Source organism: Amblyomma mixtum, chromosome 10 (assembly GCF_055824585.1).
Source record: "Amblyomma mixtum isolate Tamu chromosome 10, ASM5582458v1, whole genome shotgun sequence".
Taxonomy (NCBI): Eukaryota; Metazoa; Arthropoda; class Arachnida; order Ixodida; family Ixodidae; genus Amblyomma; species Amblyomma mixtum.
This window is the reverse complement of record NC_143021.1, coordinates 28,523,141-28,546,214: the sequence shown is the minus strand read 5'-3', so window position 1 is coordinate 28,546,214 and position 23,074 is coordinate 28,523,141. Positions and strand designations below refer to the sequence as shown.

Below are 23,074 nucleotides of genomic sequence, written 5' to 3'. Positions count from 1 at the left end.
AGTTCTCGTCTGCCGGCTAATCCACGATAACACACTACGGGCCCGCCCTTTAGGACTGTATACGCCTCATCTGCCCTCCTAAACCTCACTAAGACCTACAACATACCATTTAATGCCCGCTAATTCCTCCAACACCACTGCTAAGCTAGTCTGACTGGATCAGGTTCTAGCGTTAAACGTTGCCAGGTTCAGTTTCCAATGGCGGCCTGTCCGGAGCCAGAGATTCTTAGCACCCTCTGCTGCGTCACAGTTATGACCGCCGACTTGGTCAGTTTGTCCGCACCCGCTGGGGCCTCAGGGCAAAGAGCTAATTCTTTTCTTCATTGAAGGTTGCGACGAAGTACTGCACCAGGGTGACCAAATCATGTTCTGGTGGGCAAGTGCTTTGTCGGTTCTGGTCACCGAGATCAGGCCGCACTCCAGACCTGATCTATGAGTGAACAGCACAAAAGTATTTATGAAAATTGATTATATTCTCTATGCGAAATAACCCGAGCAAAAGTCGTACATTTAAACTTTTCTCAATTAAACTTGTTTGTAATATGATTGAAACTTTTCAAACTTAAAAATAGAACTTGAATGCTATCGCTCGCATTTCAAATATAATAAGCTGTGAAAAGAAGGGTCGTATAAATATGTGATTAATCGTAAATGAATGACATTCGCTTAAAAACGTATAATTTCGCATTTCGGTTTCATAATTTACGACGCTGGTCTAGGAAAGAGGTAAAAACTGAGGTGAGAAACAAAACAAGCGATGGAGTGCAAGAACAGGCAGCTAAACAAAGTCGTTTCAGCCGAGACTCGAAAGCGAAAAACACTGCAGAGATTCGGGCGGCCAGCAGCAGCGAAAGACCGATGGTGAACAAGTCTGCCCAGCACGCGCTAGAGAGAAGGCCGGTGACTGTGGCCTCGGCCGGACGCTGAAGCTGCCTCGCGTATCTCTACGTCACCCAGTTTCTTAATAAATGTGACCGAGGTTGCTTCCTAGGCGGCGTCCATAACATCACTCATTATGGCACAACATGTCGCCTTATAGTATATCCCCGGCAATTGACTTAATCGCTGCGACGATCGGTCGAATATTTATAATCCAGGCGCCCAGTTTGCACAAAGCGCGAGAGCCTTATAAGGTGTTTCTAAGATTTCACCTGTCTACTGCATTGCAGGGCGGACGGCTGATATTCGCCGAGCATGTGGCCCATCCGTATGGAACCTTCGCAAGACGGCTCCAAGACCTGACGAGCTTCTTCTCGAGACGTGTCGCGTGTGGCTGCCGCCAGAACCTTGAGACATGGCGTATCTTCAATGACGGCGGTTTTCAGAGGCTGCTCATGAAGGAAGTTCACCTGGATTTGCCCTTGCCATTCAGTCGCTACGTGTACGGCTTCGCCGAGAAATGAGGGCGGAAACAACACCTGGCCGCCGCGGTGGCTCAGTGGTTAATGCGCTCGTCTACCGAGCCTGAGTACCCGGGTTCGAACCCGACCGCGGCGGCCTCGTTTCAATGGAGGCGGAACGTAAAAAGCGCCCGTGGTGGTGGTGGTGAAAAACTGTTTTAATATTCAGAGAGTTTGGGGGTCAGAAGACCCCGCTACATGGTCGGTATCCTTAGTCCTGGAACCCGCACGACGAGGCCCCGTCTAGCGACCGCTTTACTAGAACCCTTTGGGAGTCCACTTAGAGCAGTTAAGGAGTTGAGGAGGGTAGTCTCGCATGCCTCCGGGGGGGGGGGGGGGGGGGGGGGGTGAAGGTGAGTACATGCCCACACCATGTGAACGATATGGCAGATCTCTCCACAGTGCGGACAGCGTCCATCTACGTTCGGATCGAAGTGTTTGGCGACAGCAGGACAGAGAAGAGTTCCTGTCTTCTGCAGGCGCCGCAGAGTGCACTCCTTCGCCTTACTCATCCCCTTCGCAGGACAGATACTGAGACAGATACTGCCCCATCCTCTCCTCAAAAAACAATTTTTAAACAACCCGTGTGGAGGCAAGTTTCACAAGACATTTAGTGTGTTGATTTTCACCAGCACAGATAGAGAGAAAAAAGCCCTTAATGGGTTCAGCCACTGCAGAGTAGATTAAAAGGACGAGTTAACTAAATTATGTACTCAGACTTACCTTTTAGTGCAACGATTTTTGGCTAGCCAAGATGTCTTTTCCTCCGCTGAGGATAAAAGCTTTATTCAATAAACGCTGCACAGAGAATTCAGGCTTTCTGCAACTTCGTTTTTTTTTTGTTTTTGATCACAAAGGACACAATATGTCCGATGCGACTGTTCAAGAAATGAGCAGACAAGTGATGGAAAATGTGCGGCTTGTTATGATACACATGAAAAAAAAAAACAGTCAAAGAGCATAGTGGACGTTTTTTTTATTTTTGGTGTTGATCAGTGGAAGATTAGTAGTGATTTATTTCATGGTTTAAAGATAATTTTCAGGAAAACAGAAGAAAAAAAACAACATGGCGCCGGTGGCATCTGAACCAACGACTGCCGAACCCAGGACCTCCGAAGTCGCGGGAATCGCTAACGTAGTAGCTATTCGTGCGAAAGCAATATTCCGATGTGTCAGCCCCGAAGAAGATCCGGCATGTTTGAATGCTTGCCTTGATTGCGTTCTGGCGGTGTTTGTGGAATTGTGCCAAGTCAAAGTAAAAAATAATAAAACAAATAAATATCCACGAGTGGGATTCGAACCCGTGAACAGATAATCTTTGGAGGACGCTGATAATACTACTACCAAACTAACATTCGAGCTTTGAGCTAAGTGGCGGCAGTGACGGAGAGACGTGCGCTGCATGCGTTGGCGTGAACAAAGTTGTGGCAGAAACACTGCACTAGTGAAATACGCATTGGCGTTGGCAACACTGCTACAGAAACGCGGCACTGGAGCATAAGCCGCCCGCGTACATCAGGTAAACCGGCATTAATGATGAAAAAGTTGAGGACGCGCATAACTGGCTTCCTGAGGCAGTGGAAGCCTCAATTGCGTTTTCAGGTATGTACAGTCTTTGTCAAAAGTAACCAGGCTGCATGGTTTGCTTCTAGCTCGTAGAGTGGAGCCCTTACAGCTTCCCTCAAGCTGAAATAGTCGTTAAAGGTTAGGACTGGGGGTCTTCTTACCTTACAACGCCTTTTGATTTTTAGGAAAGCCACAAGGGCTCCACTATAAAAGCTAGAAGCAAACCATGCAGCCTGGTTACTTTTGACAAAGACGGTACGTGGCACTGGTGTCCACCTAAAGAAAGCTGTGCTTTCGCACAATATTTGGTCTTCAGCAATGCTAAAACGCCAGCAATTTTTTGTCATATAATGTCTGAAATGGAGGGCGGATAACATTAACTAGCTCTCACCTATCGCCATCCACACGTACAAAGATGCAGTGCGTCATGTACAGCCCCCGTCAAAAATATACCGTCCACCGCGCATGACCACGGAGCGGCTGCTGGGCCGTGTGGTGGCGTTCCCGTCTCCCAAGCGCGCCTGGTGCGAGGGTATAGAGAGTGAGGGTGAAAACTGTCTTGCTCTCCCTCGCCCGCCTGAGAGCAAGAGAGCCTTTCACCCTCCCCCTCTATACCCTCGCACCCAGCGCGCTTGGGAGACGGAGATGCCACCACTCGGACCTGCAGCCGCACTGCGGCCATGCGCGGTGGACGGTATAGTTTTGACGGGGGCTGTACTACCGGGAACAAATGTCTGGAGGACGCGCAAACAGTGACATTTGCGTGTAGGTGCTGTGTCTTCCAGCCGTCACTTCACTACCACACATAACTGCACGTAATTGCGATTTTTTCCTCAGCAGTAGGGGCGTCTAACCAAGGGCTAATTATACAGCTTTCTGATTCGTTTTCTACTCACCCGTCCCAGCAACTCTTCTGACCGCTAGTTGCAAGCTGAAATGGTCGCACGGCTTCCCAGTGCGACGAGTGAGCTGTTGCAAAATGCACAAGCAACGTATCCTCGTTGCAACCGATGAATTCTGGCCGCGTCAAGAAATCCTGACAGATCACCACCTCTGTCCAAATCCTTGCCACTTCATGCGATGTGCCAACGTATTTCGCTATTCCGTAGCTCGTCTACATTGTCGCAGGAAAAGTAGACAAGAACTTCTTGCAAAGCTGGTTTTCGCGAAGTTAAAAAGATGTTAAGTAACCTGGCTACATGACATGTGTGCGTTTCTTTTTTTTTTACTTTTGCATTCATGAGGATCTGTCTTTCGGGCTTTCTGAAGTGCTTTCCTGAATTCTTGGCACATCTTGACTTATCCCATACGGTGAAGTTACCTTTTTGAAGCGCGTACTGCGTTTTTTTTCAATGCCTTTCAATGCTTCCAGATGCTTGTGCAGCAATGTCAAGAAAATTGCACCGTGGTCCGTCATGATGCGAGCGCAACCAAATTATTTCCAGAGCAGTTGCAGCGAATCTTTCCAAGGGCCGCGTGTTCCCTGTCAGACCGAACAACGGATTGGCTTCGTACTGAATGACATTGAAAGCCATTGGTTTATACAGGAGGGTTCTGTTGTTGCCTTTTCTTTCTCCTCCTGTTGGTTAACGTACACAGTTTCAATAGACAAAATCTGTGTCACGTGAAAGTTTCCGCCGTAAAACAATGCACGCGAAATACAGCCTTGCCGGTTTTGATTATATGCTGCAAGCTGAGGAAGTACCGTGTGTTGTTGTTGCCGTGTCAAGGAAATCAGGATGGGTCGAGGGGGGTCGTGCCGTCAAACCACCTGTCCTACACCCCACATCGATCACAAAGTACAATAGTAATGACGTCGCTACGCAATTCCTTACTGGTCTACAGGGTTGTGACATCATTCCGCCACAAATACGCAGTTCCTTTGAAGAAATGAATGTGCTCTGGAAAGCAAAATGATCTAGCTGAGATTCCAACCACTGTCCTTTGGTTTGTGAGGCAGTAACGTTACTCCTGCACAATTGCGGAACGTCCCAACGGCTAGGGTAAAGGGAATTATTTTGTGTCATGCTGCAAAAAGAAAAAGAAAAAATAGTAGAATAAAATAAAGAACAGTACTCAAGTTCCTGTAACCAAAGAAACTTGCAACCCTCGAACAAGACAAGCTTTTATACGCCAAAGCAAAGCCTTTCTGCTCTAAGGTTTTGACACAGGCAAGACTATGCGTTCTGACGCGTCATACACAAGCAGGAAGAGTATGCCGCAAAGCTTTGGCGTCGAGAACCCAACAGGAAACCGAAGCAGGCCGCACGAAAACCGCGAAGCGCCAAAAGAACAGCACGGAGCCGCATGTACCGCTGCAGTCACCACCAAAAATTTCAGATAAAAGGCGATCTTAAATCCACAACTTAATTCATGCCTCTCATTGAATTTCTCTTTTTTTTTTTACACCGACAGCTATTATTGCGGTTTTCGAATGATCAGGTGGTCATCGCCATCGTAGCGAGAGCAAAACGCTTGTCAGGAACATCGGAGCTAGTGCTCTTGGCGCGCTTCATGCTGAACACGCTATATCTACCTGTAACTCTTGGTTCAAAGCGGTCAGGAGGTAAGCATGTCGAGTTAAACTCACACGACTTAATTCTAATTTTTTGCATTCCTGGTCACCGCACGCGGCCTTGGCAGCTCCTTTCACCATGCGGAACGCGCAGCCTGGGCGCTCTAGACAAGTGTCATGCCCTCTGTACAAGAAATTGGCACGGGGCCGACAGCATTGCTCCTTCTCTAGAAGGCGCTCGCTCGGTGACGATCGTTGAAGAGAACCGCTAGCTGCATCTCTCTCATTACTCTTTCGGTGTCGGGCCTCGCTTGCATATCCGCGGTGCTATCCCAGAATTCCACAGCCGCCAGCCGAGACTTCTGGCAGAACAGCGCTCCGAGACTGCACCAAGAGCTCCACAGCTGCGGCGGTGAAAGCCACCAGGTCGCCGACGTAAAGGTGCAACTGTATTTAACCAGACGACGCGGCACCTCATGCCCTCTCCTGGCATCTCTGGGTGTATTACTGACGATCGCAGGGCCGCGAGACGAGTTGCGCTGTTGTGGGTAGTCGGCGCCTGTCTTCAGTACACAGCCAGCAATCGGAACTCTGAAATATCGCCTGGGACAGGAGTGCTTACTAAAGGGTGCAAGATCAATGCATGTACCCACGGTTTATTTGCGATTTGCCAGCAGTCGGGTCGCAGTTAAGTTCTAGTAGCTACTAGTGATCAGGCAAGTGCGGACATTCGTGCCCATGTAGTAAGTAATGAATGTAAAATGGAAAATGTGTTTACTTCCACCCTTGGATAGCCGCATCTCGATATTGATACCGGTATGGACTTGTTCCGTACTGATTATTATATCTGCAAACTTTGTGAAAACACAACACAAGGCACAAGGACGAAAGGTGATCACAGGTACGTGACACACTCGAGGATTGACTAAAATTTTATGTTACTTAAGAGCACATGCATTTTTTTGCGATTTCCTTTATATTTGCTGGTTATTGTACCGAAATTTCTGCACGCGACATGTGTGCGATCATCATACTCAACACTTGTGGTGTCACTCAGTACTTTTATCAATCCATATTCGACCCTTCCTATGAAGTCTTCAATCACAAATGTTTTGTTGTTTTTATACCAATTTAGATTTTCACGTTTACCAACGTTTTCGTCCAACTTTAAGAATTTACCGGTTTTACTTCTTTTCGCGGAATCGCCATATACACATCCCGCCCTTCATTCCTTTGATCTTCATGCTCTATTCATAGAAACGACTACACTGAAATCAGGCAACCTAGGCGCCTTTTCTTGATATAGCGCTATGTTCTCACCGTCATCATTAAATATACCTTAAAGGCCCAGGGTGGAGCAATGCATAAGCAGAGGCGAGTAGACGCAAAAAGAACATACTGTTGCTTGTGCGCTTAGTTAACCCCTTCGTTGGGAGATGGTAAGCTGATGAATGGCGAAAATTCGAAGCGCAGGAAGGGAGAAGCTGCTCCATGACTTTGGCGGAGAACTGTCGACAAAGGTCACTGATAACTCTTGAAGGTCCATGGCGGAGAAAAATGGATCGCAGTATAAACCAGGACACAAGGTAGGCTGTAGCTGAGGGTAGGGCGGCTGTTTCCCAATACCGAGCAAGGAATTCTGCACAAACCACTTTTCAGCGGTTTTCTTATATGTGCCCACTTCTTAGATGTGTGCCCATTTGCTTAAAAGTTCCTCCAAATGGTGTTACAGGGTGAAGCTGTCCGTATGCAAAGCTAGTGGGTCGCTTGTATCGCTGACACTGAGTGCAGTTGGGCACGCGTACCGCGGCTAGCAAAATGCGTTGCTACAAAAATGCGGAGTAATACCCCGCACTTTCGTGCGACAATGCTGTATGACTTCAGGCACGGACTCGAAACTTTCTTTGCCGATAAGCAAATTTTTGCTTTCTTCGGCAAATCCTTTAATCAAGTGGCCTACTTTGTCCCCTTATATCATGCGAGGACAAACTACATTGCATAATTTCAATAATTCCTCAATGTACTTCGCACATGTCTCACCGGGAAGCTAAGCATTTTGCATAAGTGCTTATTTACCCCGCTCCTTCGCTACAGAGTCGCTGACGCACAACTTGAGCTCCTCTACAAGCTGTTCCACGTCGTGATAGAATCCTCGTGGCTGTCATGCCACCGTAGGGCAGTATCAGTAAAGTAAAAGACGAGGTTTGTAACCCGAGTGTGCCACTACGGTGAAGATGAAGAGCAAAGGAGAGCCACTTGTTGTAGCGGCCCACCCTTTGGTAGTGTGGAATCCATTTATCGACGCCGTCGCTGGTAGAGCCCGCGAAGGACCGTGGCTCCCTATAATCCTGCCACAGATTGCTAGGGACGGACCTCGGAGCGTCGCCGTCCAGGGACATCATGGGCACAGAAAGCGATGATGCCGACCACGCAGAAGAGGCGTGGCCTCTTCATGGGTGTCGCAATATAATGTAAGTAAAAAGAAAAAAAATTCAGAGGACACTTTGGCACTCTAAAGTGCTGCAAGGCGAAAGGCTTTCCTTGAGCACTGTTCGGCATTGACTGCGAGACTGTTTGTGCTGTACTAGTGCTTTACTTGACTACGCACTTCGACTACACATTTTAACCACACACTTTGACTGCCGACTTAGCTTCTTTAGCACGACTCTCTCTTTGCTTCGATGAGTTCAGTTGTATCCATGGCTCTGTTCGCTGTAATGAGGTGTGTAATGTGGTCACCCACGGATGCCCTGCGCCCCTGTCGTAGCGGACGACAATGATTTTATTAGTTGTCGTGTGCTCCAAAAGGGGACGTCAGTTATCGGTGGGTCACCTCATTGCTTCGAATTCGCGCACTCTGACGTCATAACTATTTCGACCAACCGAAAAGCGTGACACCTCTGCTGACAACCTTCTGTCGACAACAATGGGGCATTAAAGGCTTTCGCCTTAATAGAACAAAAACATATAGCCTAAGCGAAGGTGGTAATGAATTATACATTTATTTGTGCGCTGAAACAAAGGTCAGTGTAGTCTGTAATTTTTGTCACCCTTTGTCCTCACGGCTTGCGCTGTGTCTTTACAATGCAGTAACAACAGCCGGTCAGCTTGCTTGCTTGTGTGAACGCGGTTGCAATCCCGCTTAATCTTTTAAAAAATGATCTTGTGCAGTGACGCTATGTGATGGTGTCAATGGTAACCGGTGTGCATTCGCGCCGCCGTTCGCAGCGCTACATTATACAGGGTGTTTCACCTAAGACTTTGCATAATATTTGAAATAGGCATTTTTTGTTAAGAGAGCGCTTTTTTCTTCATAGCATTTTCAGTGGTGTAGTACATCATAATACAGCTAAGCCGTGCTAACTAGTAGGCTGGTTAATTTATAGTGAATACTGAACGTTTTAACTATTGCTGTTAGGTACCTCTATTATTGAGCGGTGTGCAGACCACCACTACTAATATTCATATCAGTTTTCATAATTTCGAAAATGCGGTTGCCCTCGACGCTCTGACCCAACGAATATTGGATATTTCGGCGAGTTACTTGAACTGGAAGAGTTGCTTTGCGTGCAGGTTTCTCGAAAATGGTGTACTTTGGCGCGATGTAGCCGAAATTTGATTGGCCACAGCACCGACAGTAACCGCCTTAACGCAATTTTAAAAATTGATACGAAAAGTACTTGAGGTGGGCTTCACGCCTCTGAATAGTTAAGGAGTCTAGTAGTGTTAGTTAAAAAGTTAACTATTCAATATTAGTTAGCCAGCCTGCTACTTAGCAGGTATTAGCTGTATTCTGGTACCACTGACAATGTTATGCCAAAAAAAGCGCTCTTCTGACTCAAAAGCCTATTTTTAAAATTATGTAAAGATTTAGGTGAAACATTCTGTGTATTAGTTGCCAGTATATTAGAATAAACTCTTGTGCCATGTTTAAAATCGTAGAGACACTGACAAAAATTGTCGTAAAGCACACTTTCAAGCAGAGCCACTGTAATTCTTCCTCGTCACTGTGGAATGCCGGCAGCTGCCTGAGTGCTGGCCGCTGGAACAGAATAAAGTAAAAATGTTGATATTTTGTGGCTCCAGCTCACTCGTGGTTGGGGTACCGCCAGGTCCTACAAGTTTCTAAAATAGGACAAGAGCACTATGCTTTATACGCACAGCAGTGATGTATAGCACTCATCGTACATGGCACGTAATTTTAGCCATACTTTGCACTGATCGCTGTACAGGTCGCGTCATCAATGGCGTTTACTCTACGGCTACCTAAACATTCACTTGACCCTCCTAAGCATTCACAAACTGGCGTTACCGTTACTTTATTTAACTCGAAGGGCGGCTTTCAGAAAGGTTACTGAAAGTGAAAGGTAATGGAAAGATCAAGCCGCGTTTCAGAAATGCACCTTTCGATAGCCTTACGGAAAGTGCCCTTACCCGCAGAAATAAGATGTATGGTAACGAGGCTAAAGAAATATTAATACTTCCCTCATCAGCGGATGTACTGATTAGTGCACTGCACGGGCTTGGGCCGGCCCGAAAGCCCGGGCCCGGCCCGGCCCGCGGGCCAGTCCGAGCCGGGACATGGTTTGTTTTGCCGGGCCTAGGCCGGGCCCGGGTCTGAAGTTGCGGGCCCGGCCGGGCTTTGGTCAGTACAGAAACGGCTGGTGTCCGACTATTCATTCACTATTGCAGAGTGAAGTACACAACTGCGTTACTGGAGCTGCGACACGGATGAGATATTGGTTATAGTACGCGCAGAGAAAAATCTGAGCTTTATTCATTGACTTATCTATTTTCTTATTTCCACGTCGCGGTGGCTTAGTGCTGAAGGCGCTTGATTACTGAGCCGGGAAACCAGGGTTTGCTCCTAGCCTCGGCAGCCGCACTTCTATTTAGGCGGCAAGCATGACAACCATGTACTTTGTAGTATCATTGCTCGTTGAAGAAACCCAGTTGGTCGAAATGATTCGGAGCCCTCTGCTTCGGTGTCTCTCACAGCCTGACTTCCCTTGGGCCCTTAAGCCCCATAAACATAGCTTTTATTTTGTAGGCGACGGCCTATAAAATACGACGACGGCCTCTGACGTAGCCGGTTTCATACTTCAGCACATCATTCTTCGTCACGGTGCGCCTCAGGAATTGCTCAGCGACCGGGGTCGCGTCTTCTTGTCCGGCGTCGTGGAAGCCCTCCTTCGGGAGTGTCATATCGTTCACCGCACGACGTCTTCGTACCATCCGCAGACAAACGGCATGACCGAGCGCTTTAACCGGACACTCGGCGACATGATGGCCAAGTACATTTCTGCCGATCACTCAGACTGGGACCGCGTTCTACCTTTCGTTACATATGCCTACAACTCTGCAACGCAAGCCACTACTGGTTTTTCCCCGTATTTTCTTCTGTACGGACGCGAGGCTTCCTCCATCATGGACACTGTACTTCCTTACCGCCACGATTCGTCCGAATTTACAACCGTTTCTCAGGCCGCTGCGCATGCCAAAGAATGCCGTCAACTCGCCCGTTCTTTTACTTCACACGACCAGCACCGTCAGAAAAGCTCCCGCGCCGCTTCTCCCGGTCTGCCACCGCCCTATCTTCCTGAATCCTTGGTTTGGCTTTGGGTGCCCTCCTCCAGCCCCAGTACAGTCTACAAAACTGCTGAGCAAATAATACCAGGGCCCCTGTCGCGTTGTGCAGCAGACATCGCCAGTTAACTATCTCGTGGAGCCCATCACGCCTTCGTCTGATCATCGCCGCCGCGGCCGTGAAATTGTGCACTTAGACCGCCTGAAGCCGTACTACGACCCAGCCATCGTCTCGTGCCCTTAGGCCGCCAGAATGGCGCCTTTTCATCCCGGGGGTATTGTAAGAAAGAGAGGTGGGGGTTGCTGCCCCAGCGGCTAGCGCCGATGAAGGAGAGGAAGAAGACAGGAGACGAAGTTGACGAAGCTCCAACAAGCTCTGGTGCGCGCTTGCGAACGCCGGCCGGCTGAACAGCACTGCTGGAACAAGGACTGTGGCCGTCCACACTACCTGTGCGACTCCCCACATTACACTATATTTTTCTCATATGAGAATATTTACAAACTAAATCGCGTTTGGTTTTCTTTTTGATCAGCTGACCGAAACGCCTCGTAAATGAAATATCCACAAAAAGCTCGCGAGAGTTTGTAAATACCATGTCATAACCACATCTATTCTATCCCTCCTCGCTTTTTCAGCCTGGTTGTCATGACGAGTGTTTTTCCCTGTAAGTAGTCACGTGGTTCATGCGTCATCTTCTCCTCCGTCAGTAAGAGTAAAATTCAGCCGGTCTTATTTGGCCATTGATCGTTCGTCATCCCAAAACATACGGATACACTATTAGAAATGCATTCGGGAAGAACATATTAGTTTAGGACGCTTATAGTCTTCAAACACACACCGTGAAATACTCAAGCCTTTTAACTTTTTGTTTCTGCTGAAAGGCGACCACTTCGGCTATGAGTACAACCTGTGAGATCGCGTTCACTAAAAAAATGTCATCCCACTGCTTGCTAGGCACCCTTAATATTTGTACTTCGCGGGCGGCAAAATATAACTTATTCAAATCATGAGGGGATGCAAAGGAGTCTATTACGCGTGTATGCAGCCCTTTCTATTAGGCTCTCGGAACATCCTAGTTTATCTGTGCGCACCTACACGAGATCACAGTCCAAAAGACGGGCCTGGCGAGCACTGCTCTTATTTACTTCCTTCTGGGTTAAAAAGAACAACCTTTCTGCAAGCCAAACTGTGGTTTCAGAACCTTTGTCGGCCAGTTTCTTATCGGTCTAGTAGCAGTCTACTTGCTCAGAGTGAGCAGTATACCTCCACCGTTACTGTGAAACGGGCCGGGCCGGGCCCGTGGTCGGCTTCACTCCGGGATTCACGGGCGGGGCCGGGCTCTCTAGAGCGATAATTTAGCGGGCCCGGGCTGGGCCCGGGCTTGAAGCCGTGGGCCTGGGCCGGGCTCGGGCTTCAGGTCTTGGGCCCGGCCCGGGCTTGGGCCTCAGACTGAGGCCCATGCAGTGCTCTAGTACTGATAACTTGTTTGTGTATTATAGAAAGCAGTTAAATATATACCGGAGCGCCCATTATCATTCATTAGAGAAAATTAATTATGCTGGCTCTAATAATGAGACACGTTTCCTCTTGGTCTAGTTACCATAATAGATAAGCGTCGCTACAAGAAGCTTTGTTGAGTCGACGTCGGTTTTTCTTTATTTTCGTCTGCTTCGATCGTGGTGTGTTGTGCTTGTGCGCGTTCTTCTGTTGTTGTTTTGAGCCTAACGTCATAAATGTATCTTTTCTAAGCATTCTTGGACTATACCGAGTGGCTGGTAGAAGTGGAAACTACGACACAAGGAAATTTCACCCCATAGCCGCTTTGCTGCTGCTGCCTGGTGCGGCTCGCCTGGCTTCTGCTAGATCCACAGCTGAAGGCGTGTTTGAAAGTGGGCATATCTTATTTTATTATCAAATGGGTTCAAAGCAAAAGGGTGTTGAGAGCAATATTTTTTATTATATGTAGCGCTGACCGGTTCCGAAGAACCCTCAGGTGCGGCATCTATGCGAAAGCAGCTGGACTTAGCGACGACCAGGGCAGCCAGGAAGCAGAGCTGTACGTCGCCCGGCGCGCACGCAGGCGACATCGCTGTCGAGAGCTGGCCTGTTGCGCCGGCATGCTGTTGCTGCTCGAAAATAGAAGGCAGCTTTTCCGATAGCGTGGATGTTTTGTCTTTTCTGGTACGAACGTGAAGTATACTAAGCCAGCAGGCGGGCAGGCCACCCTGGATCCCGTGCGCCGGCGTGATAAATATGAGGTGAAGATTTATTTTGGTGTAAATAAACCCTTGTAGAGAGGAATATGAAAAATATATCATTTTTTGCGGAGCACTGGACAATGCCTAGTTGCTGGTAAAAGTGACAACTGTGATAACGCGCAAATTTCTGGCGAGAACCGCCTCGCAGCTGCCGCTTGCCCACCCTTGCGGTCATGATCGCCTGGCGTCCACCAGCCCCGGTGCCGAAGGTGTCGCGGAAATGCACCATATTTTTAGATTATTGTTGGATGATGCTGTTGACAGCAAAGTCATCTCAAGAGTGGGCCTTTTATAATACGCAGGCGACGTCCGAAGCGCCGTCTGCTGCGGCTTCGATGCGAAACGAGCAGTGGGCCTAGCGACGACCATGGAAATCAGGTGCAGTAAGTCGTGCGGCGCCCTCACCGGCGGTGCTGTAGCCAAAAGCTCGCTACTTGCACAGACATGCTTTGTCGCTGCTCAAACTGTCCTTCTGATAACATGGCTGTTTTGCTTTTCTGATGCGGACTTCAAGTACACCAAAGCACGACACCGGCTGTGGGCGAAGCCTGAGTCGAACGGCGCATCGATGCTTGCTGCTGGGTGTGCGTCCCTGGGTGTGTGCCCGTTTGCAAGCGGCGACGCGTGCGGCGCGCCGGTGGAGTCTCCTCCTTTTGTTTGGGCATGTCTTCGGCTTAGGTAAACTTCACCAGTCCCGGAAACAATGTTGCTGCGATGACGTCGCGTACAGTCGATACCACTGACGAGGATACACTGACAAGGTAGCCGGTGACAACTTGGACGGTTCCCGCACCGTATAAGCAGTAAGCAGTCGCAGCAGCGCCGGCACGGGGCAGCCTCGTCCGTCAGGTAGCGGTGCAGAGGCAGGCTTCGAAAGCGGTACCTCGCCAGAAAATCGTGGTTGAAAACTGGCAATCTCTGAGCACGCTCCGCGCCGAATCTAGTACGCAGTACTATGAAGAGCCATCGCTTGAATGTTAAGACCTCGACCTCACATTTCGTGACAAACGACGAATAATGCCCCGCAAGGCTTCTGAGAATCAATAAAAACCACCCCTGGTCAGATTTCTTTTCCAACTGCCATGTTAGGAATTGTAGCAATTTGTTACGATGGGGCTTCGCGCTGGATACCGTGAGGTGGGCTGGAGTGGAGTCTAGTTCTGCGTGCTGGTGGTGGTGGTAGTGGTTTATTTAAAAAATAAAAAAGTGAAGCAAAAGAGTGTTGCCGGCCCCGGCAATTGCTATCTAATATCTTAAGCAGCCGAGCTGCAGCTGGCGGAAATGAAAGAGAAGTTATGGCCGCTAGGCGTGTTATGCGTGCGCAGCAGCATAGAAGAGGTTGATTATGGTGTCTAACTAGGAAACTGTGCTGGAAAGTGGTTTTCCTTTTATCTGTAAGCTTAGTTGTATACTGGATGAAGAATTTGTTTCGCTAGCCTACTTTAATCAGGTTTTTACCTGCTGAGTTTTTTTCTTCCGTAATATTTCACCCCGCGTATGAATACGCCCACTAAATTTTCAAAGATTTTTTTGTTGAAAAACAATATTCATTAAGCATGTAAATACAGGACTGCACGTGAAACATTGGATAGTTTGCACAAAAGAAAAACTGGTTTAAGCATTTGTGATTGTACAAGCCCTGCCATATGTCTTTAATCGCAATGTAATGGTAGAGTTGGCGCAATATCTTGGGGTATAAGGCGAAAAGAAACATTGCGAGATGCACGTGCCTCTTGCATTCTGTCATTTTCATCGCGCATTTTGCTGGTAGATATTTTGGCTCGTTGAAAACAGCTGTTCACGAAGCGTTCACATGTGCGAAGAATATTTAGAGGTGTTTTTTCTTTCCAGAGGAAGAATTCGAAAGAAACTGCAAAACAATTTTTGGCCTAGCGAAAAGAAAAATGAATTTTTAAAAGTGAAACCCACGAATACCTTGATAGTAAAAATTGTGCCTGTTGGTTCGCAATGAACAGTGAAGCATGACAGAGAAAGCTAATTAGGCTATCTGAGGCCCCAGTCGAAGGTGCTAATGATTTTGAAGCACCTGTGGAGTTGGAAAGAGAGAAGAGATTCCGAACATGTACTCTCATAACAGTGAAACGTGAGTACCATACAGAACATAAAGTTCGCGCTCTAGCTGCCGCAACGGGAAAAAATATGGGGAAAGAAGACAACTAGAATCGTGCTTCGCATTGAACAAACATTGGTGCCTAAAATTATAATTCAAAAAATATTTATCGCAATTTTCACAGTTCAGCTTTTCTTCCCATTTGGTCTCCGCTCCTAATAAATGGGAGGGCGAAATCGGAGTGTTTCTTTCGAAAAGTAACTTTTAAAAGTATTTATCTGAATTTGAAGGCACCCTATTGTTAATATGCAGAGGCCATCGCACTTTCCCACGTTTTACAACTGTGTCTTGTTCCTTTTGCGAGAAAATTAAAAAAGAAAAAATTTACAAAACCTATATCCCACTCCTTCCGGCTTCCCTCTGCCCACTTGCTGCCAACTCGGTAGCGAGGAAAGTCGTCGCGTTGCGCAATCTGTAAGGCCGCACTAATCGATTCCGCGGATTGTCAACGCGGCTGGCGGAGAAAAACCTGTTACTGGAAAGAGCGACTTCGCGTAGACAGGCAATCGCCAGCTCTCTGTGGTACGGAGGCGGTCTAAACATCTCCCCGCATTCTTCGTCCCAGCCTGCTTGAAGGCATCGCTCCTCTAGAAAGTATCTAAACTATAAGCTCCTTACTCGTGCACAGAGGTGACCGCCGTGCCTACCCCGGCTAGATATTTACAGAGTGCCGTTGCCACTTCGACGCAGACGGGGAGAGACAAAAGCGTGCAGTAAGGATAGAGTATGAAGTGCGCTTTGTTAACGCTGGTGCCGCGCGCTTTTTAACGAGTTTTCATTCAGGCGTGCTCGGAATTCTACGCAGCCACAGGGTTTCTCTGTGCTTTCTCTTGAGATACATATTCAGTTAGTTGTTTTTTCTGTTGGGTACACCTTGTTGACCTTAAGTGCGGTGAGGCGAAAGCCTTAAGCGTGATATTGCTGCTTGTGCCACTGATGTGTGGTTAAGATGATAAGCTTCGCCTCTAAGAGTGGAACGCGACAGCGTCTTGCAACGCTGCCAGGGAGTCCATAGAACGCCATCGCCCGTTCGGTTCTATGCCTTGCTCGTCGGTAAATTGGTTTTTGAGGAAAGGAAATGTATCTGTCTCGCATATCTCGGTGGACACCTGATTAAAAAACATCTTTATTTGTTCAGTATTCTCACAACATGTAGGTGGGCCGCCTAGTCCGGTAATCTATTGGCTGCTGCTGCTGCGCTAGCCCTCCCCACCAGCCAGTGCTGGTGGTGGTGGTGAAAACTTTTAATTTCTGAAATAGAGTTTGGGAGCCACAGAGTGGCCACGCTACATGGTCGGCGTCCCTAGTCCGGGACACCGCATGACAATGCCCCGTCTCTAGCCCGTTTCACCAGAGCCCTTTGGGACTCAAGCGAGGAGCAGTTGAGAAGGGCAGTCTCCCATGCCTCTCTGGAAGGGGTAGGGGAAGGGGGGAGGTGGTGACGGTCAGGATCATCGCTGAGCAGAATAGCCTCCCACTGCTCCTCCGAGGAGTTGGGAATGGGGTCGACTAAGGGATTAAATTGGCATGCACACACCATATGGTAGAGGTTAGCTACCTCTCCACAGTTAGGGTACTGTGGAGAGTACAGCGTAGAGTACCACTGGTGTAATTTAGCTGGTGTTGGGTATGTGTTGGCTTGTAGTCTCCTAAGGGTGTTTGTTCTCTTCTAACTTATTGAGGGATTTGTGTGGTGTTGGGTGCTCCTTTCTGGCTGTTCTGTATGGCGCGAGAATGTCAGCATACACTGCTAAACCTATCAGGTCACGGCGCCCTTCATGGTCATCAGGGGGAGACGCCCGGTATAGAAGAGCTGGGGCATGCCTGTGAGCGGCTTCGTTTCCTCCTGGTAGTTCCAGGTGACCGGGAAACCAGGTGACTGAGGCTTGGTTGGGTGGATGCTTAGTCAGCAATGACAACCCTGACTTATGAATTAATCCGTAAGTGAAGTTGCGACAGGCGTTCTGGGAATCAGTGAGCACAACGTCGTTGGGGTTAGATGCTACAGCTAATGCAATAGCTTCCTCCTCTGCGTGAGTGGGGTTAGATGTTTTTACCGAGGCGCAGTTCACCATCGACCCTGAAGGCGTTGAGACTGCAATAGTCATGACTCCACTCATTGGTCCTACTGCGTCCACATAAAGGGTGTTAGTTTGCTTGTCCCATTTCTTCTGCAGGGCTTCCCCTCTGAACCTCGCCGTAACGGGAAGGGCGGAAGATGGGAGTGAGCGAAGACACCGTATTCACTTGACGCGCCTTTGTTCATTCCAAACCATCGAGCTGGCATGGCGAATTTTTGGATTGCAAGAAACCAGTCCATGCTAGCCTCCCGAGTGGCTCTCAAGACTAGAGCCGTTGTGTATGTTGCGGGAATTTTAAGCTGACGAAGCCAGTCTCGTGCTGGCTGACCACGACAGTGTCGTATGTACGAGGGGGTACCCAAAAGAAACCGGACTAAATTTTTTGTTCGGCAAAGCTTCTGTAGTACCGCGTTTTGCCACTAGGAGCGCATAGAACGAACATTCCAGAGTCAGTAGGCCGAGTGCCGTCGTTGAAGGAGGTCAGACTAGTTTAGGCAGAGTTTTAGAGTGACGACTCTTTTGTGTGAATGTCGTTTTTGTAATGGCTGATTTTCGTGAACAGCGTGCGCCGGTGAAATTCTGATTTTTGCTCGGAAAAAGTTGAATGGAAACTCTTGAAATATTAAGAAAGACGTACAAGGACGTTGCTATGCGGACAACTCAAGTGTTCCTGAATCGAATCCTGAATCAAAGCAACAATCATGCCAATGGAAAACTTCAAATTCACCTCGCCTCAAGAAAGCTCGTCAGGTGAAACCAAACCTCAAAAAAATGCTGATTTGTTTTTTCGACGTGAGAGGAGTATCCCTTGAGAATTTGTTCCGCAGGGTCAGACAGTTAGCCAGGCTTTCTACTTGGATGTTTTGAAAAGATTGGACAACAGTGTGCGGTGGAAGCGGCCAGATTTGTGGCGGTCGGATGACTGGTTGTTCCATCATGGCAATGCCCCTGCTCACACAGCCCTGTCTTTACGACAATTTTGGACCAAAAATGGCATAACCCCTATTCCTCAACCCATATACTCTCCCGACCTTGCCCCGTGCTACTTTATTTGTTTCCTAGAATGAAAAAATAGGTGAATGGAAAGCGTTTCGCTGATGTAGCTGAGGTGAAGAAAAAAACGACGGAGGCACTGTCAAGCATCACAAAAGATGACTTTAAATAATGTTTTGAAAAATGGAATGAAAGATTCGACAAGCGTATCATTGCAAGTGGGGAATACTTTGAAGGAGATTGAAGGTCTGTGCTTAAAATGTGAACAAATAAGTTCAAACAAAAATAAGTCCGGTTTCTTTTGGGTACCCCCTCGTATATAGCGTTATGTGTATTTTCGTTGTGCAATGTCATGAGCCAAAGACAGGCAATAAAGAAAAAAAAAAGCTGGCATGGCGAAGTTGTTAGCGTGCTCGTCTCGCACTCCGGAGACCGGGGTTCGATTCCCGAGCTCGACCAATTTCCTACTCGGTTTTATTTATTTATCAGGCCTGACTAGAAAGCTTAATTGGCTAATTGGGTAATTAAGCAATTAACTAAACTCAGTCCCACATATTTGGCGCATCGCTATACGATCCCTTTAATTGGTTGCATGCTTACTAGCCAAAGTACAATTGGCCCCGTTTGAAATTCGCGCACTGTGACGTCACGACCGTTTCGACCAATTGAAAAGCGTGACATTTCTGTCGACAACTCCTGCTTACAACGATGAGGCATTAAAGGCTTCCGCCTTAATAAAATATTTTTTCTCTATTTTAGGCGAGCGCTACCGCTCATTCACCCATGTGTTCGCCTAAGCGGTCATGCTTCCTTAGCAATTCTTCGAAGTGTCTTTCGAAGTAAAGCTCAGCACTATTTTCTCGAGCAACCTCTTGTGAAAAGGGACTGGACTCCTTCACCCATCAGCTTAACACCATCTCCCTTCGGTTCTCAAAACTGTTTGAAAATATGCCACACACAGCTCCACCTCAAGCTCGGCAAGTCCCTTCTAGTCCCTTTTCTCAAGTCTAGTCCCTCTCATCCCTACAATCTACCAAATGGCTAGAACATTTTCCTAGCCACCGCTGGCAACTCTAGCAGTTACACCAACTTCCTTATCTCCTCCAGCTTCGTCCATAATGGACTTCCCGAAGCGGCCACTTTAATCTCTCTTTTCTTCTTTCAATAATTTTTCTCTTGCCGTGTACCTAACTGACATCTATTTGCAGATGTCGTCACATTATTTCGGGATATCTTGATTGCACTGAGGATAACATGTTGGGTTGGCACGACTTGCACTGCGGTAACATGCCGTCGGTCAGTTGAATGGTAATGGTCATGGTATCACTTAATTACTTAATCAGAATTATTAAAAGACCAACGGGCGCAATGTTGTCTCCGTAACTTTGATTTTCTTGCTATCTCAATGCAGGTTGTTGAAGTAACTAGCCCCCCAGTGAGATAAATATTTTATTGCTACCCGGCCCAGATAAACTTCTTTGGCGCAGTCCAGCTACTCTAAAACAACTGTGCTTCCTTCGTCCTTCAAAATTCAAACATCGCTGCAACGGCGACTTCAGTGAAGAACGCATTACTGACAATGTCTTTTCCTTCAAGTTGTGAATTCTGTCAGTCTTTTATATTTTAAAAAGTAGTCCATCACAGCCGTTTATTATTTATTTCTTTTCAATACTGCTAGGACCCGGGGGATTTACAAAGAGGTGAGGCATACAGAATAGGCGGCGATTTCCTTGAATTTCTCTCTGGCGGTGATGGCAGCGATTAACACAGGGAGATGGTTCCAGTCATTTAGAGTAGCAGGAACAGATTATGTAAAACAAACGGTGGTTCTGCAGTGCAGTATTCCTATCTTGAAATTATGCCCCGGTTTTGTAGACACTCTATCGATATGTCTCTTCCTAAGTTTGTCTTTCCCATAAGGTTGGTGTTCTTTTAATGAAAGCTGTATTTCCTGCACGTTCTTTGTTCGTCGGAAATCAAACGAATGGTACCGCGTTCCTGCAAGCATGAATCGGCATACTTTTCCAATTGCTTCACCTGGAAGTGTATAACCAGAAATTGAATAGTGCTGTGGTGAGCCGCTTTTGAATTTGTTGTTACTTTTCCACTCCCCTCCTCAAGGCTTGAGCCCACAAGGACACCAAGGAATAAAATAAGCTGTAGCCAAGCCCATTTTCACAGCAGTGATCGCGTGTAGCAAGTGAATTTGAATTATTCTCGGCGATGCAAAGTTTCACGGGGAAGTTAAGAGAACTTGAGTGCTGCTAATTGTGAGTTTGATAGCAGCGATTTGATCGGTGCACCGAAAGCGGCAATTTAATGCTACAGCGTTAAAACTCTGGTTTTGGTGACAATTATTCTTCCACTTTCCTCTTCAACCTCCTCCTCTTACCTCGGTGTTGTGGTCGGCGGCGGTGGCGTTGTGAGCGAAAAGTTTGGTCTGGTAGAAAAGTCTGGTTTGGAGTTACGTACGTTCGGTTCCCGTCGCCATTTACTTTACAGCGAAGCTCTCAGGCGCCCGTTCCTGTATAGCGCGTTGTCGTCGAAGGACACGGCAAACTGGCAGAGCTACAGCAAAGAGAAGAGCATTGCGAAGGGTAAAGTAGGGTGATGACGAAGGGAGGGCGAGAATTAACAGACGGAGGAGGGGGCGGAGGTGGAAAATAGAAAAGGGTAAGAGTGAGATGGAAAGTGGAGCAGGAAGGCATGGCGGGGCAGGCGAGAGGGGCCGCGCTCATTTTGCGCTGACTGTTGCGTAATGACTAGAAAATTGATTTTGAAGAAATGAAAGACGCAGTAACTGTCTCTCATCTCGGTGGACACCTCAATTGGGCCGTAAGGCAGAGGAAGACGTGGCAATGAAAGAAAAAGAGAGAAAGAAAGGCCGGAGTGGAGGGCTCAGGAATAATTTCGACTACATGTGGAATTTTTTGGAAATTTGTGGAAAGCCTCTTTTTGGCTTTTTGTATGTGCCCACCCAACATCACGATGTTAAGATAAAGCTTGATTTGATTTGATTTGATTTGATTTTAACGTGCACTGACATCGAATAGCACGTCGATGCCTTTGCTATTCAGCTTCATCAAAACGCGGCCACGTGGTCAGGTTTGATGCCGGGTTTGCAGGCTCCGAAGAAATTTTACAAATTGTCATACCGACATGTATTTGAGGCCCGTAATACTGGTATCTTCTTGTGATCAATATTAATTTTACTGGAAGCTTCGTTCAGAATTCTAAGTGGGTGACCAACTGAGTTCCTCGGGTCATAAGAAGGTTCTGCGACAAAATTGATAAATAGCAGTGCGTTATTTTCACACGTGAATATCGCAACGGTGTATGCGCCGCTACAAAATGCAAGCCCTAATGCATGCAGCAATAAAAATCTATTTAGTGGGACGCAAAACTACCGTTCTATGTTCTGGCGTTGACGACTGCAAAACTTTAATTGCTGAATTTTGTTTGGGCCAGTTAGTTCATTTATTTAAAAGTGTGTACAAGCACAACCGCTATGGCTCAAAGAAACACATCTTCTGCGTTGATATTGCAGGCCCCTACCGCGCCAGGGGGAATGGTACACGGCTGCTCTCATACAGGAGGGAAAACAGGTGGGCGGCCTCTCTTTCAGAGAGCCCAGCTCAAAGCATTCGGAGTAGATGGCGATCGCCCTCGCACCCTCCCATACCTGACTCTAATTAATCATACTCACAGACTCTCGCGGAGCCTGTCGTGACTGAGTTCGATTGGATCACCCCACTCGTTAACGAAATTCTTCGCCACCTTACTCGCGACAGCGATCCAACTCATTGCTAATCATATGGGCTCCTGGAGGCAGCCCGCGCCCTTACTCACCGGGCACCAGGCGTCCCTTGGGAGGACCTCAACCCAGATCACAGCCCTCTCCTTTCTTTTAACGACATTACTGAACACTTCCGTGACATTACTGAACACTGACTCTTTTAACGATTATTTTACATCTCTGTGTGGCACCAGCAATCATAACGAAGATTGCATACAGGGCTCAGACGCGTGAAAGTGCGTTCTTAGCTCCTACCACTGAAGGAGAGGTAGTGAGTGTGTTTAGATCGCTAAACAATACTTATTGGCGTGATATTGATGATTTGTAAATTGAACCAGTCAAACAAGTTATAGACGTAATTTTTCCAGTCTTAACATTCATTTTTAACCTTTCTTTCATTGAAGGAATTTTTCCGAAAAGAATGCAAGAGGCGAAAGTGACTGTAATACATAAAGGTGGTGATAAAAATATATTTTCCAATTATCGACCAATATCCATACTTCCCGTATTTTGAAAAGGTTTCGAAAAGCTGATACGTACACGCATGACTTCTTTTATCAGTATACGCCATATAATTACAGGCGCTCAGTTAGGATTCATGAAAGGCCTCTGTACAGAACATGCACTTTTCTACAGAAAGAAGAAATATTAGAACTTTTTGAGCGTGAGCAGTGCACTCTGGGTGTGTTTGTTTACTATTCCAAAGCATTCGACCGAATTGATCGCACTACCTTGTGTAAAAAACTG

The 23,074-nt window shown here is 47.4% G+C and overlaps 1 protein-coding gene across 1 annotated transcript in view; it reads left to right on the top strand.

Moving 5' to 3' along the window:
- The window catches only part of LOC149325464 (thiol S-methyltransferase TMT1B-like), a 35,872-nt gene extending 34,469 nt beyond the window's left edge, over positions 1-1,403 (top strand). The window contains exon 3 of the mRNA XM_089564295.1: positions 1,170-1,403. Coding sequence (XP_089420421.1) covers positions 1,170-1,403 — 234 coding nt within the window. The remainder of the gene's footprint in view (positions 1-1,169) is intronic.
- The last annotated feature ends 21,671 nt before the right edge of the window (positions 1,404-23,074 follow it).